Source organism: Gracilinanus agilis, chromosome 1 (assembly GCF_016433145.1).
Source record: "Gracilinanus agilis isolate LMUSP501 chromosome 1, AgileGrace, whole genome shotgun sequence".
NCBI classification, from domain to species: Eukaryota; Metazoa; Chordata; class Mammalia; order Didelphimorphia; family Didelphidae; genus Gracilinanus; species Gracilinanus agilis.
The window spans coordinates 729,142,406-729,159,794 of NC_058130.1; the positions used below are offsets into that span (position 1 = coordinate 729,142,406).

A 17,389-nucleotide genomic window follows, 5' to 3' on the forward strand; every position below is an offset into this window, starting at 1 on the left:
GATTTTATCAGTCTCTGTGTACAATGTTCTCCTGGTTCTGCTCCTTTCACTCTGCATCAATTCCTGGAGGTCATTCCAGTTCACATGGAATTCCTCTAGTTTATTATAAAAACAATGCAACCAAAATCAGAAGGGATACAACAAACTGGGAAAAAATCTTTATAACAAAAAACTCTGACATAGGTCTAATTACTCAAATATACAAGGAGCTAAATCAATTGTACAAAAAGTCAAGCCATTCCCCAATTGATAAATGGGCAAGGGACATGAATATGCAATTTTCAGATAAAGAAATCAAAACTATCTATAAGCACATGAGAAAGTGTTCTAAATCTCTAATAATTAGAGAAATGCAAATTAAAACAACTCTGAGGTACCATCTCACACCTAAGCAGATTGGCTAAAATGACAGCAGGGGAGAGTAATGAATGCTGGAGGGGATGTGGCAAAATTGGGACATTAATGCACTGCTGGTGAAGTTGTGAATTGATTCAACCATTCTGGATGGTAATTTGGAACTATGCCCAAAAGATTGCCTAAGCAAAAAAAAAAGAAAGCGCTAAAAGATTGCCTGCCCTTCGATCCAGCCATACCATTGCTGGGTTTGTACCCCAAAGAGATCATATAGGGAAAAAGACATGTACAAAAATATTTATAGCCTCGCTCTTTGTGGTAACAAAAATCTGGAAAAAGAGGGCATGCCCCTCATTGGGGAATGGCTGAACAAATTGTGGTATCTGTTGGTGATGGAATACTACTGTCGCTTTTATTTCTAAGTAACCAAAGAGACAAGTATTGGACTTCAATGGGTGGGGCTACATGCGATGGGGCTGGTCTCGCGATGGAGAATCCAAGGCGGGGCCTGAGCTTGTCAGAGGGTGGAGAGAAGGTCGCACTGGGCGGAGAGGAGGAGCCAAGGACGTTCTGTTAGGGCGGCCTAAGGAGTCGCTAGGGAAACGTGGCGCGTGGTAGCGCGGGTGTGTGTGTGTGTGTGTGTGTCTGAGTAGGGATGCAGGATTCGGCGTCTTTGGGAACCAGGCGGGTCCACTCTAGGGGAGAGGCGGGGTCTGGAGGAGAGGGCGGGGCCTACGGGAGGGAAGGGAGGAGGAGGGAGCAGCGAGAGCTGTCAGCTGACCGCACCGCCATTTTGTCCGCCATTTGCAATCTGACTGGAGCGGGAGCACTGAGGAAAGAATCCAGCAGGCAGCAAGCCGGCGCCGGTACCACCGTCGCCGCCACCGCCGTCGCCTGCTCCTCCCTGCCCCTGTCTGGGATGTGACGGTCTGTGGCTTGGCCCCCTGCCCTTTCTCCCTTCGGAGCGCTCTCGGCGTCAGACCCAGCCCGGAGACCCCAGCCAGTCAACCAGCTCCCGGCGCCCCCAGCCCCGGCCCGGGCTCCGTCGGCCGTCGCGATGGCGCTGAAGATGGTGAAGGGCAGCATTGACCGCATGTTCGACAAGAACCTGCAGGACCTCGTCCGCGGCATCCGGAACCATAAGGAGGACGAGGTGAGCCCAGCCCGCGAGCCTGGCCGGGAGGCCCGGGGCCAGGAGCTGCCCCCACGCCCCCAGTGGAACGGCCACGTCGGCTCTTGTCTGGCCGCCGCCTCCTTCTCCTGGGGCTCTGGCCGGCCTCCGCCCCCACCACGGGGCGCCTTTCTTAGCCCCCTTCCCATTCAAGGCCCCTCGGAAACTGGGGTGTGTATGTGTGTGTGTAGCGATCTCCTTGGCCCTGGCTGGGGAGCCCCGAATACTTCCATCGTATAATTTCAGCATTCTCCAGGTTCAAACCTCTGATCCTGATTTATGCAGTTAGTACTACGTGCACTTATTGAGCGCCTGATGTGTGCAGGTTGCTGCTCAGGGCTATGAAATTCTCCCTGGCCCCTCTCTGCCCCTCCGCACCCCGCTTGCCCTTCCCCCTAACGCCCTGAGGTCTTGGATGGTTTCTTTTCTAGTCACCGATCCGGGGGAAAGAACTAGGTGAGTCCTGAGTTGAGCTCCATTTGGGGCGGGTGGAGCCGGGGAGCTTTGGGGAAGCACTCCTGCTTAGTCTGCCCGATCCAGTGACCCTTTCCGAGAGCACTTTCCTGTCCATCTGCATGTGGGAGTTGTCCACAGCTAGAGAGTTATCGGCGCTAATTAAATCTAAGTTGAAATAAGGAAGAAGACTGGGCTTGCCGCAGTAGGGCCTCTGGAATGGAATAGTGGACATCAAAGAAGCGGAATAGGGCACTAGGAGGAAACGAGTGCACGTGACTTTGGCCATCCCTAAACTGTGAACAAGAAGGGCCGCATTTTAAAAGGTGCTTGCAGAGTTAGGGGCTCAGTGAACTTCTATGGAATGAATGAAAAAACGGATACGCTGAAATGGTTTAATTGAATGTACACACGTCATTCATTTTTATCTTTTAAATTATTCCTGAATATGTCCATAAAAGGCAAGATAGTTTTCAGTTCTCTGGAATGAAGTTTGAACATCTCGATTTCTAGTCGTGCTATTCTTCAACACTTCAAGAGACTCAGATATTATCGTTTCACTTAAACGTTTTGTTTGCCTCTGTTGGTTGATTCTCATTTATGAGACAGTTACAAGCCCAGTTATGAATTTTAAGAAACTGTTAGAATTCTGCTATTGTGGTTTTGGGGAAAGGAACTAAGGATTGGTTTCAGTGGAGTTACTGTTTCACAAGTACTGTTTGAAATCTCACTACATTCTAAAAAAGCTCACTGTTGACTACAGTTCATTTTCCTTTTCTTCCTCCAAATTGGTTGGAGAAAAAATTGGAAGTAGTAGTCCATATTTTGATAGTTTACAGCATGTCATCTGCTTTTTATGATGATTACCTATCCTAAGGCTTCTTAGGATGTAAAAGATAAATAACAGGTATTTAATTTATTTCAGGAATTACTGTTGCATTTATAATATTGACAGATAAGATTGAAGTTCCCTTAGGATGTGGCAATTTATTAATTTGTCCTTGCTTTTTTATATTTTGTTGTAATTTAGAGAAAAATGAACTTCCAATTGAACTCAAATCGGATTTGAACCTAGGATCTCCTGTCTCTAGGCCTGGTTCTCAATCCACTGAGCTACCCAGCTGCCTCTATATATGTACTTTTAAAGCACACTATCTTCTAATTTTGACTGAATTGAAAATATGTTGTTAGGAGCATCTCTCCACAACCCCTTAGGTATAGCTTGCCTAACCTGCTTGCCAACACTCTCCATTATAGATCCCAAGAGAAACACCTGTCATTTGATTCCAGAAAACAATGCCAGTGTCAAGCATAGTTTGAGCACTTTAGGACCTGTTGAGTCTTTGCTAAGCAAAGGATCATCCTAGAAGCGATAGTAGGAAAGACAGTTTTCTGAGGACTAATGCTTCAGATATGGGAGGTAGCTGAGTTGGATAGGAGGAAATTCCCGATGGAGCATAAAGCAAAGAGTTAAGTGCCATTGGCTTATAGCTTTTCTTGATATCTGTTACTGCAGTTGCAGCAGTAAGGACTCTAATGAACACTTACTTATTTGTTTTGAATAACATTGGCAAAGGGAGTACTTTTTTTTTTTTAATTTTAAACCCATAACTTCTGTGTATTGACTTATAGGCGGAAGATTGGTAAGGGTAGGCAATGGGGGTCAAGTGACTTGCCCAGGGTCACACAGCTGGGAAGTGTCTGAGGCCGGATTTGAACCTAGGACCTTCTGTCTCTAGGCCTGGCTCTCAATCCACTGAGCTACCCAGCTGCCCCCAAAGGGAGTACTTTTAACAGTATTTCATCTAACACTCTTATACATCTTATACTCCTCCAGCTCCTAAAGCAGTGAAATAACTCGGAACAACATTGGCAGCATGGAATCAGATAAACTGGAAGGTATCTTTGAGATCATTTTGTTCAACTTGGACATATTTGTCTCCTTCTTGCTTATACATCAATTAAGCAATAGTTTGGGGATAGCTATCCTGTCTCTCCTAAGTCTTCTTTTCTCCAACCTGAATACTCCCAGTTCCAGTAAATATGAAAATCAGTGGGCGTCATACATTTCTTGAATACTTGTTTTATTTACCCCCATCCTCCACCCTCTTCACCCCTGCCCTTCATTAGTTTGTATACTTTTGGAGTTTTTCTAATCATGTTGATATTTTTGAATTACTATAATGAAAAGAGTAGTGATTTAACAGAGTTTTTGTTTCCAAGCAAATTTAATGGACAATTAGGTCCTATAAGTGACAGACATAACTTTGGGCAACTCAAGAACTTAAGGAAAATATTTTTCTCCAATATTTTTTTACTTTTTTCTTTAGAAAAAATATAGTTTAGAATCTTTTCTACTTTAAACAGTCTGAATGAATTAGCTCTATATGAGACAATTTAGTTTTGCATGTAGAAAAATTCTTATTGAAAGCCAACTCTCAAGAAGATGGCAAGAAAGTGTAGGAAGCTCAATGTGAGCCTAGGTTTTCAATTCCAAAAATGTTTATTGAAAGCCTGTTCTACTCAAGACCTCAGAACAATCTATAACCAAGATAAGAAAAGTAACTTGAATCATGTGATAGGTCTGTGATAGATGGAGGAACATACATCATCTTCAAATATTTGTGACAGTTTGTTTAGTTTTGAAAGACACTTGTGCTAAAAAGCTAGTTTTGGCCATTTTTGCCTATAATGTAAAATTTGTTCAGTAGGTTGAGTGTTGGACTTGGAGTCAAGAAGACCTGAATTCATATCTTGCCTCAGACACTATCTTTATATCCCTAAGTTTGTCATTTAACTTGTCTGCCTCAGTGTAACTATCTCCAAAATGGGGATACAGTGGTACCTTGACACACAAGTTTAATTTGTTTCATGACCAAGCTTATAATTCAATTTGCTTCTGTGTCAAATCGAATTTCCTCATTTAAATTAATGGAAATGTAATAAATCTGTTCAGGCCTCAAAAAATCATGTGAATTTTTTGTTTTATGTGTTTTGTTTTTTTTTAAACTCTTACCTTCCGTCTTGGAGTCAATACTGTGTAAGGTGGTAAGGGCTAGGCGGGGTTAAGTGACTTGCTCAGGGTCACACAGCTAGGTAGTGCCTGAGATCATATTTGAACCCAGGACCTCCTGGCTCTCAATCCACTGAGCCACCCAGCTATCCCTTATATGCTTTTAAATACAAAAATGTACTTTATAAATAACAAATATATTTATAGATAATAAAGAATATAAAGAAATAAACTTGATTATGAAATGTTATTTACCTTCAAAGAAGATTTTCATTTCATGAGCTTAACATAACTTACTTGCTTCATTTAAGTGCAAAATTGACCATACATATTACTTATGATATATAACTTTATTGCTAAACTTAATTGCTATTTTTTTACTTTACTTAATTATCATCATTTTCTTCATTAAATTTTGTATGTTTTGCCACATTTTCTTCGATTTCACTTAAAGGCCATTTCAACAAAAACATTTCCATGAATGTTTGTTCTTCCTCCTTTTCAGAACATTTCTGTGTGAAACTAAATGTCATCACACAGCTCCAACACAGGATCTGTTACAACTTTTTCTGGGTGTGTCTTTTCAATAAACTGTTTAATTTTTTCCCAAATCCTCAACATTTCCTTAATCTCCTTGTACTGATTACCTCATCCACCTCGGGCTCCTCCCACAGGCAGAAATTCACGATTGAATCCACTAGTGACTTAAAGCAACTCCCCTCCTCCCCCATCGAGACTGCTCATATCTTAAATTGCTCATGTATCAAGGTACTACTGTAGTTAGAGCACTTACCTCCCAGGGTTATTGGGAGGATAAAAATAAAGTAATATTTGTAAAGCATTTTGCAAACCTTAAAGCACTATGTAAAATGCTAGCTATTATTATTATATTATGAACTATCTTAAATATTGGAAAGACCGATACATACTATGACTAATACATATATTCTCTCCATTTAATGTGAATACTTATTATTTTGTTTTGACTTATTGGCAGAATCTCAGTTGAAGATAATATTTAGTCTAGGACAGAGGTGGACAACCTTTTGGAGATAAAGTGCTGGGGTGCCCCCCCCAGTTTTGTGCCCCTCTCCCCACTGAGTGTTGGGCTCACACTTCTTCCCCCTCTCTTACTCCACCCAGGGGATCGAGGAAGCACTCCCATTGGATTGCTGGACAGAGTGGGGCAAGTGATGCAGTCAGGCTTGGGGAGAGGGAGAAGTGAGGGACACAAGCACTCTACTCCCTTGTAGTTATGTGAGCTATGATCCCCTCAAATCTACCTCCTCTCCGAAGTGGAAATTGAGGGGACCTTGAAAATTTCAAAGTACACTCTCTTTAGCCACTATTCAAGGAACTAGAAGCCATTTCAAATTCAATACTTTATTGAGAGGTCGCTAGGAAAAAAAAAAAGCCCCAGCTTACCAGAAAACCCCTTATTTATAGGAAAATATATCCTGACACATTCACCCCACAGGTTCCAGCTTTTCTGAAATATCCTCCAAATGAACTTTTTAGCAAACAGTCTAGGGTTGAAGTCGGGTTTTAATCTGGAAGCTGGGCTGGTTGGGAGAGTGCTACTTTTGACCAACCACTATTTTTCCCTCAGGCAAGGGACCCCTTTGAATGCAAATTGAACAGACTAAAGTGGCCAGTGGTTGTCTATGAAAGAAACTGGGGAAGAGGGTTATAGAACAGGTGGGTTTATAAAACTTATTCCTAAATTACTAGACTACAGTTTTGAACATTTTTAAAGTACAAACTCAAAAGACACATTCCTAAATCCCCAAAATATTTTGTACAGTAAACACACTGATTGCTTCTCATAGAAAAGACATAAGTTGTTTCTGTTTCACTCAGGCCAAAGGTAATTATGAGGCCATTGTATTCTGAATGGGATGGGGCAATTTTGATCTGCTAGGGATGCTGTCTTGAAGAGACCTGCTTACTAACTCCTCCTGGGGATAGGGGGAGGAGAGTAGCCCAACTGCACCTTCCTCTGGCTTTTTTTGGCCAACTCTGTGCTTCAGGTTGGGGAGAGTGCACTGGGTCTTTGGCATGTGTGCCCACAGAGAGGTCTATGTGTGTCATCTCTGGCACATGTGCCATATGTTTGCCATCATGGGTCTAGGCTATACCTAATCAAAACTCCTCCACAACCTTCTAGACCGACCAGTGATGGGCAAACTACAGCCAGCTCAGATGATGTCCGCTGAAATGTTCTACCTGGTCCAGCAACATTATTCCTAATCTGACTAATACAATGAGTAGGATTCAATACAATGACAGAGTTGCCTTAGAAACAGACTGACAGATGAGCATTTCCTTTCCTTTGGCCCCATATTTAGAAAGTTTGCCCATCACTGTTTTAGATAATTAAGTGGTCTTAAAGGTTTTGCTTAAAGAACTGTAGTGAGGTTGGTCATTTCACTTTTGGATTACTTTAATTGTTAGGAATGTTTTCCTTTCAACTGTCCTTTCTACAACTATTTATCATTGCATCTAGTTTTTCTCTCTGGGGCAAAGCAGAGCAAGTCTGATTCTTTTTCCACATGATAACTGTTGTGAGGAAGATTATGTAGGATTAGTTACATATAGTTTATATGGACCTAGCAGGAAGGGCTGGAGGATTCCAAGATGGAATGAAGGAGCAGGAAGTTGCTTGTGCTCTGAGAGAGACTCCATTAGTGGTTGGTACAAACTGTTGCTAGCCCTGGGAGATCTCAGATCTTCCTCACAACATAACCCTTCAAATAAATTCCTGAACAGCTATTCTGTTTATCATAAATCTTTTCTCCAGGCACAAGCACTCCTAGTTCCAATAAATAAGAAAATCGTCACATTTCATAGATTCTTGAATTGTTACAAACTCTTCTTTCTCCCCATTATTACACTGTACACTTTTGGAGTTTTTCTAGTCGTATTGCTACCTTTGAATTAATATGATGAAAGAATAAATAAAAGAGATATGTCCTAGTTCTGGCTTGATCGCTAAGTATGACTTTGGGTAAGTCATTAAGTCTCTCTAGTACTTCGTTTCTTCTGTCTTATGAATACCCCAAATTACTCTTGAATGGCTAATGCCAGTTTTCATATCTTGTTTTTAGGTCACCTTGATTTTCCTCTGTACCTTTCTCCCACAGAGCCATCCGGTTTTTTTTGTTTGTTTGTTTGTTTTGTTTTTGTTTTTAAACAAAGTCCATACTAGGCCACAGATAGACTTTAGAGTTATATATGAAGGGGCAACTGGGTAGCATAATGGATAGATAACTAGGCCTAGAGTCAGGAGGACTTGGGTTCAAATTTGGTCTCAGACCTTTCCTAACTTTGTGACCCTGGGCAAGTCATTTAACCCTGATTGCTTAGTCATTAAATTGTTTTTACTTCCTTTCTTCAGTAAACACAAAGGAATACAGCAGTTTTTTGTTGTTTGCTTCTTTATATGAACTTTAAGGAAAATACATTTACTTAAAAAAATACTACTTAGTATCAATTCTAAGACATCAGAGTGGCTAGGACTAGGCAATCAGGGTTAAACTTCTCTCCACCTCCCATCTTTCCACTTAAACTTACCCTCAACTACTTGGCAATCCATTGACGTTGGCCTCTTTGGTATTGCTTTCACAAGACATCTCCCAACTCTGGGGGTTTTTACTGGCTATCCTCAGTATCTAAAATGTTATTATTGTTCAGTCATTTCAGACTCTTGATGATCCCAAATTTTGAGATTTTCTTGACTAAGATAATGGAGTACTTTGCCATTTTCTTCTTTTGCTCATTTTACTGATGAGGAACTGAGGCAGGTAGGGTTAAGTGACTTGCCCAGGGTCACACAGCTAGTGTATGAAGCCAGATTTGAACCCAGGAAAACGAGTCTCCTGACTGTCAGGCCTGGCGCTCTCTCCATTAAGTTACCTAGCTGCTCAGTACCTGGAATACTTCTTACTCTCTGCCTCCTGGCTTTCTTCAAGTCCTAGTTAAAGTCTCGTTTACAAGAAATCTTATAATTGATTCTTTGTGAAAGGGAATTCTTTATTTTCTTTTATCTATTTTGAGTTAATCAAAACCCTACTTAACACTTTGTTAGCCATCAAGTAAGAGAATTCACAAGTCACTCACTTAGAGAGCTCTGCTCTTTTAACTCAGTCAGAAACTTATGAATCCTTTGATAAGAGTTTACACCCTCAGAGGACTACAGGTGGATCCCACGGACACTGCCACTGGGAGGTGGGTGGTGGTGGTGGTGGTGGTGGTGGTGGTGGTGGTGGTGGTGCAGTGCTAGGCAATTTGTAAGCTGTAATTGGCTCCTGTGAAGAGGGGAAGGGACAGGAAGTGAAAAAGGACTATAAAAAGTCCAGAACTTTCTGTCCTTGGGACTTCTCTTTTGGACTTCTTCTTTGGAGGACTGCTCCTGGGGACTTCTGGCTTTGAGAGATTCCTGTGGCTCTGTAAGGAGACCCTCTCTGGTCGTTGGCACTTCCGTGGGAAGCTCCTTTCATCATGAGTTTTGTGGAGAGACTCTTTTCCTTGGATCCTGCATTGGCTTGCTGGTGAGTGACTCAGACGACCACTGATTGGAACTTTGTCAGGGAGGGAGCTGAATTTCATCAGATCAGCACTTAGGGTAGGCTAGGCAACTCCTTACCTCTTTCCCTGCTACATTTCATACTTCAACTCTTTCTCTTCCTCATTATAAATAAAAGTTGCTAACAGATGATACCTGCTGATGGTTTTAAATAAATACTACTTAATTATTTTAAGGAAAGGGCCTTTTCTCTGCTTTTTAGTGTTTTCATTAGGAACATGTGTTGTATTTTGTCAAAATTTTTTATTTTTATTAAACTAGCTTTGAGTTCCTGGTATAAATCCTACCTGGTTATGGCTAATAATCGTCATGATATATTGCTGTAGTCTCTGCTAGTATTTTATTTAAGATTTTTGCATCTATTTTCATTAAGGAAATTGGTGTGTAATTTTATTTCTCCATTTTTGGTTTTCTTGGCTTATTTCTCCATTTTTGGTTTTCTTGGCTTAGGTATCAGCACCATATTTGTTTCTTAAAAAGAATGTGGTAGACTCCTTTGCTTATTTTGCCAAATAGTTTGTATAGTATTGGGATTAATTGTTCTTTAAATATTTGTTGGGGGGGGGGCAGCTGGGTGACTCAGTGGATTGAGAGCCAGGCCTCGAGACAGGAGGTCCTAGGTTCAAATCTAGCCTCAGACACTTTCCAGCTGTGTGACCCTGGGCAAGTCACTTAACCCCCATTGCCTACCTTTACCACTCTTTTGCCTTGGAGCCAATATACAGTATTGACTCCAAGATGGAAGGTAAGGCTTATTTAAAAAAAAAAAATTTGTTGGAATTCACTTGTTAATCCATTTGGCTCTGGGGATTTTTTCTTGAGGAGTTCATTGGTGGCTTCTTCGATTTTTTTTTTTTTCCTGAGAAGACACTATTTAACTATTCTATTTCTTCTTTTGTTAATCTAGGCAATTTATATTTTTTTCCTTCTTTGATTTTTTTAAGGATTTCCAATATAGTTTTCAATTGGGGATTTCTAATTTGTTCTTTTTCCTAGTTTTTTTTTTTTCATGCCCAATTTATTGTTCTGCTTTTCCCTCTATTTTATTGACATAAGCATTCAGGGATATAAATTTTACCTTAGTGCTTTGGCTGTATCCCATAAATTTTGATATGTTTCCTCCTCGTCATTCTCGTCAATGAAATCAGTGATTGTTTCTATGATTTGTTCTTTGACCAACCCATTTTGAAGAATTAGATTATTTAGTTTCTAATTAATTTTTAATTGGCTTTTCCATGAACCCTGTAACAGATAATTAAGAAAATTGTTTAAGGATAGAATGTAGTCAGATGTAGGTTGTATCAAGTAAGTTGATATTTCTGGAGGGTACTTTTAAGATTTCTTTGGAATGTGTTGGATGTCAGAGGGGCAGAATTCCCAGAAGTGCGTTAGGTGACAAGTTGAATTTTAGTGGAAATGCTTTTGGGTTTGAAGCTCAAGAGTGGTGATAGGTTGGCATTTTCCTCTCTATTCCTACAGAGTTGTGGGTATAGCTGGTTAGGAATACTATCTGGTGGTTGAAAATTACTGAAGAAGATTCAAGGCAGAGAGAGTGGGACTCTGACAGCTTCCCTGATTCTATTCAGCAGGCGGCAGAAAAGGGCAACTCAAGTCTGTGAACCTGCAGTGACTTGTTTTTTCTGACTCAGCTGGAGTTTTGGGAGACTGAGAGTGAAATCTTCACTGAATTTTGGAATTATAATATAAAGATTTTATAATTAGCTTAGAGTATATAGATAGAAAATATATTTTAGTTAGATTAAGGAGATTAGAGAAGGCCTGGTTTTCAGGCAGAAGCAACTCCTCATGAAGTTTTAGTTTTGGGGTTTGTGATTGTAATGGGGAAAAGGGTTTTTGATTGGGTGAATATTAAAAGGTTTGGTCACCAGGGAATTGAATAATTATCAATCTCCAATTAAAGAATAACCTCAAGTCAAATTAACTTGTATGGAAGTTTATTTACAAATGAGAAGAGGAAGAGGAGATAAGGAAATGAGAGAGAGGATAAGATAGGATAAGTAATCTAACACACTAGGTAATTTGCTCTGATTTCCTAGTTTAACCCAGACAGATTTAATTAGCCCTCAGCCAAGAGAGGCTTGGCCTTGAGCCCAAAGCTGAGGGCTGGAAGGCCCTGGAATTCCAGGAAGATTTAGTCTTTACATTCACTACCTGTAATTCTTAGAGAAAGATTTAAGAACAGTCTCACTAAGGTCTCAGGGTCCCAGGTCCAGAACAAGAAGAGTTCCTTCAGAACCAAGACATGAACCAGAAAAGCTCCTTCAGATCTAAGACACTAACCAGAAGAGAGAAGCTGAACTCACTTTTAAAGGGGCTTTTTTTGTGTCGCTTCCTGTGCCTTCCTCCTAGTTTACGTGTCCAATCACAGCAGACACTTTTCTTAGGGCTGCCCAGGAGGCAGTTAGTAAATTCTGATTTGTCACTCACTCTAGCATAGGTGGGTCACAGACCTCCCAACTTGTGAGTTAAGTGGAGTTGTTTACACTTTTGGTGATTAGATTTGAGAATGGGCAAGGTAGATTTAATCTCATTATCACAATCCCCACTTTGATCATTTGGGAGACTTGTTTTCCCAATTGATCATTTGACGTAATCCTCTTGTTTCCCTAAAAATCTTATAACTACAGTAGTTAGAAATAACAGGGAAATAGAAGAGAGAGAGAGAGCAAAACCAATGTTTTGCTAGATGCATTGACAAAAAGCCATTTGGGGGCAGTCCCCTTTGGCATAAGAGTTTACAATTCAAAATAATTGTATCCAATCCCTTAAGTTCAATTAATTGCACCCCAAAGTTCATTTTGGATTGTCTTGATTCAATGTAGGTTTCTACAGGCATCTTTTCTGGGATCACCTTGATTCAGTGTAGATTTCTGCAGGCATCTTTCTCCTAATAGTTCATTTTCTGGATTCAAAGCAGGCTTCTTTTCCTGAAAAATTTCTCAAATAAAAATTTAAATCTTGGATTTTTAGAAAAATATAATCCCCTCTGAAGAGGGTGTTGACCAACACCCAGATCAGCTCAGGATACATCATTGAGTTATGGGGTGTATGAGTCAGTTATCAAAAGAAATATTAAAAGAATAAAAAGAAAAACAAATAGAAGAAAAATTAAAGTTTGAGAGAAAGAAAAAATTCAAAATCAGGATTGAAATATCAAAATTCTATGTATGTAAAATTTTCTGATTAAACAAGAATAAATTCATAACAAGCCCTTGTATTAGGGTCCAATTAAAGTAATTCTGTCCCTTAAATCTGTAGGACAAAATGCAGTGATATTGCACTTACCCATTGGCAGCCAAGACTACAGCAAGTTGCTATATCATAAGAGAGAAAAGGGGGCCAGATTTTTATGTAAAAGGGAAGTATTATTCCCTGATCTGATTTTGCTTCATTCTCAGGGTTAGGGGAGCCAGAATGTAGGCCTACCTTCGGTACTTGAATTGCAGTGTAGTAGGAAGTGTCCTACGTCTTAATATATGTCAAGTGTCACAACTTCAGGTCTCATACTAGGTTCATGTCCTTTAGTATTGGCATAGAAATTCAACAATCCTACTTGGATTGGTATGGTTTTTTTTTTACCTTGTGCTCCATGGCACTATTCGGGTTAAGTCTGTGCTCCTTTTTTATCACATTTCCTAGAATCAGACATAAACATTAATCATAGTCCCATAACATTTATCAATAAATGACAGGTTTCCATAGTCTAAAGCTTTTGGGTATGCATTACTATTATAGCAAATATAATTTAAACTTATATTACTGCAGAATCAAAAAATAATTAATGTTGATTATATGTACTTTAAGTGCAAGAAATAAAGGAAAAATCAAATATTCTATTAGAAAAGTAAAAGGAAATAGTAAAATAAATTCAGGAATTCAATGTGTTCTCAAAAATGGTATTCATTTTCCTATGGACTATTATCTCCAGTGCTTATGATAGGATATAGTCAATCAGTTTCACTAGAAGGTGCTCTCTTTACTTGTGAGCAATGAATCCGAGTCCTTTTCTCCAATTTTTATAGCTGTTGGAGTGGTTAACAGTATTTGAAATGGACCTTCCTAGGAAGACTTGAGTTGCTCCAGTGCGCTGGAAATTTTTTATATACACCTTGCCTCCTGGGTTGAGGTCATGAAGGGAAAAAATCTTTTGGTCCTGCTTGTACTGCAGCTCTTGATTCATGTAGCTCACATAGTTTGTACTGTAATTCCTGCATATAGGAAGCAATAGAAGTATCTCCCCCTAATAGTGATGTATATGCAGGAGAAAAAGGCTTAGTCTGTAGAGGGGGATGTCCAGAAAGCATCTCATATGGTGAGATGTGTAAATCTCCCCTGGGCCTGCTTCTAAGATAAAATAGAGTCAGAGGGAGAATTTCAGGCCATTTTTAAATGTGTCTCAGTGCATAATTTGCCTATCCTAGTTTTAAGTTCTCTATTCATCCTTTCGACTTGGCCTGAGCTCTGGGGGTGATATAGTACATGGAATTTGGGAGTTATCCCCAAATAAGAATATATTTCAGATAAAACAGAATCGGTAACGTGACTTCCCCTGTCCGAATCAATATGTGTGGGCAGTCCAAAACGAGGAATGATTTAAAAGCACCTTGGCAACAAAAGCTGCTGTGGCTCAAGCAATAGGAAATGCTTCTGGCCATCTGGTCAGTTGATACACTATGACTAGACAAAATTTATATTGTCTAGCCTTTGGCATTGTTATGTAATCAATTTGCAGGTGCTCAAAAGGTGTGTAAGCCAGAGGACGCCCACCAAAAGCTTTGCCACGAAAGGCATGTTGGTTATATATATGCTTGGCAGGTAGGACAGGCTGTACACATTTTAGAGGCTATAGTAATTATGCCAGGAGCTATACAGGCATGTTTTAAGGCTATGAGTTCTGCACCTTGAGCACTTAGATTTGGGGGCAGTGAAGCTGACAACACAGTGGTAAATTCTGTGACTACAGCAGCTCCAGTGTAGCGTTTGCCATCCCTCATAAAAGAGGAACCATTGGTAAATAAGACTATATCTGGATTGTCTAAAGGAGTGTCCAGGAGATTATCTTGAGGCTTTTCAGCCATGGACACTAGCAGTGATGGGCGAACTATTCCCCGTGGGCCAGATCCAGATCTTAGTTTGCCCATCACTACCTTAAGCAATTCCCTAATCACTATGCCCCCACATCCAGATTGGCAAACTACGGCCCGAGGGCCAGATGCAGCCCCCTGAAATGTTCTATCCAGTAGCGCGACATTATTCCTAATCTGACAAATGCGAGTAGGATACAATACAATGAAACTTTGAAAGAGTTGCCTTAGAAACAGACTGACAGATGAGCATTTCCTTTCCTTTCACACTCTCTTGAAAAAGTTTGCCCATCATTAATCTATTCTATTATTTAAAGATTTTAGTTACTTCTGTATTTTGGTCAGTCAGTCATTAGTTTCATCCTGTTTTTCTTTATGACCTTTGGAGACAAAAACAGCAGTTCTCTTTACCTCCTCAAAATCCATTTCAGGCCACCAAGGACAATGTATTTTAAAGTAATCCTGTACCTCTCCACGAGAGTTATTGACAAATTGTTCCTTTATTTGTCTCTTATCCTTTTCAGTAGAAATGTCACGGTTCATGTATGTACCTCCCAGTTCAATTAGCCTATCGATGAATTGGGTGGGTGTCTCATCATCAGATTGTGTAAGGCCTTTAAATTTGGTCCAGGCATGTGGCTTTTCAGCACATCCTTGCATTGCTTTGAGAATAGCATCCCTACCATGACATAATTGTGCATATCGTTTGGGGTTGTTATATTGCCATTTAAGATCTTTGGATGGCCAGTGTGCTGCATTGCTTTGAGAATAGCATCCCTAGCTCGACATAATTGTGCATATCATTTGGGGTTGTTATATTGCCATTTAGGATCTTTGGATGGCCAGTGTGCTGCATTGCGTCCTCAGGCTTTGTTAACATGAGAGATAATTTTATTCTCACAGTCCGTTAGGAAAGCCTGGAGCAATTTTTCTACTTTTTTTATAAGAAGGGTCATAGTGAAAAAAGATATCATCCATCTTTTTAAATACTGTTATTGGTTCTTCTTCATAAGTAGGAGTATCTTGTTTTAGTTCCCTAATATCTTGAGGTGTGAAAGTTGTATATTATTTTAATGTAACCACATCCTCATCATGTCCTATTGTGGACACTTCCCTTAAGGGGAAAAGGCCATCATCGGAATCAGAATTGCCCTCTAGTCTTGATTTCCTTGTAGTTATTTGTGTGCTTACTGTTTTTTGGGGGCTGAAGTTGGTCATGGGCTGGGAGAAGGGGTAGGAGAAGATTGAGCATCAGGAGAAGGGGGAGGGGATGAAAGTTTAGTTAGGAGGTATACAACATGAGAGAGGAGGGTCTTTATCTCAGACATATATGTCTGTTTCTCTATTTCAGGAGAATTAGGATTTTCCTCTCTTAGTAGTTCAGGAACAGGCTTAGAAAAATTAGACGTTATTTGTTCGGAATCCTCCTTTTCCATTAGGCTATACAAGCAGTGTTTGAGAATTTACATGTTAGCTTGCATTTTTCTCATGGTAACCTTTTGTTTCTTAACATTTACCATTTGGAAAATAAAGTTTCCTAATTACATAAGGAGAATGAGGCATTCCAAAACCTTAAAGTTTCCTAATTGGGTGATAACTAGAAGATTTTCTAGTTCAGTGGCATTCATGTTGCTTTATCTAATTATATTTTATATGGCTTGTAATTCTGGTTTTTGTCAACAGATGGTACTACTGGCTAGGTTTTCCTTTGGCTAGGGGTTAAGGACAGAGTGTGAAAATTCACAAGTGGGTGTGGTTCCTTTAAGGACTTCACATTTTTATTAAGTATGTCACACCTCAGGATTTAATAAACATTTTTGTTGAAGGGCAGGCTAGGAACCTTTTGTCTGAGGCTAAGTATAGGATTAAGTAGCTGCTAAGGGTAAAGAGGCTAGAATCCACTGCTTCCTAAGCACATGTAGGTCACAGACCTCCCAACTTGTGTAATAATAAAAACAGCCAATAACCAATGTCATGATAGATGGGAGAGAGAGAGAGAGAGAGAGAGAGAGAGAGAGAGAGAGAGAGAGTGTCTTTGTAGGTGAGTCTCTCTTCCAGTTCTCCCCTGGGGCCGAATATACACTGGGAGACTTTAAGGGGGTGTCACCCTGAAATTGGGTGACCTGGATGGTCGTGCCGCCCCACAGGAGTTGGGGGCAAGGCTTTCCTATAAGATGAAGTATGTGGTACCCCAATCTGATTCTGAATAAGGAAGGTGTTCACACAAACCTCCCCCCCATCAGTTAAATTCACAGTGGGTGATCTGGCTTCAAGATGGAGGCAGCCAGACCAAGCTGTGGTTCCTGTCTCCGTCGTAGTCTTTCAGGCACTCTGGAATCCTATCTGATTTATGAATGGCTTTTATTATTCGCAGTTCAGGGAATGGGGAAAATTAGGTGAAGGGCAGAGGGATTTTGGGGTGCCTTGTTCTCTATTCCTATGGGGTCTGTCACTTAGGTGGGAAACCCAATGGTTCCCTCTTCTAAGCCTTTCCCCTTGCCTCTTCTCCTTCTGGTTCTATTTCTGTTTCTATTTTCTATCCTTTCCTATAATTGTAAGTTTTTACTGAAAGGGGGTCTCTCAGCAAGGTTGGGTAATGGGTGAAGGAGACTAAGAGATCATTCCCAAAATGGAGTCCAAAAATCTTAGCTGACTCGATTAAAGTCTTGATGGTTGAGATGTGATGAATGGCTTTGACCACGGAATTA

General features: G+C 40.3%; 1 protein-coding gene across 4 annotated transcripts in view; it reads left to right on the forward strand.

The window, feature by feature from the left end:
* The first annotated feature begins 1,396 nt into the window (after positions 1-1,396).
* The window catches only part of AP3D1 (adaptor related protein complex 3 subunit delta 1), a 158,257-nt gene continuing 142,264 nt past the window's right edge, over positions 1,397-17,389 (forward strand). For all 4 annotated transcript variants that reach the window (XM_044672049.1, XM_044672060.1, XM_044672041.1 and 1 more), the window contains exon 1: positions 1,397-1,507. In XM_044672049.1, coding sequence (XP_044527984.1) covers positions 1,412-1,507 — 96 coding nt within the window. In that variant the 5' untranslated portion in view covers positions 1,397-1,411. The remainder of the gene's footprint in view (positions 1,508-17,389) is intronic.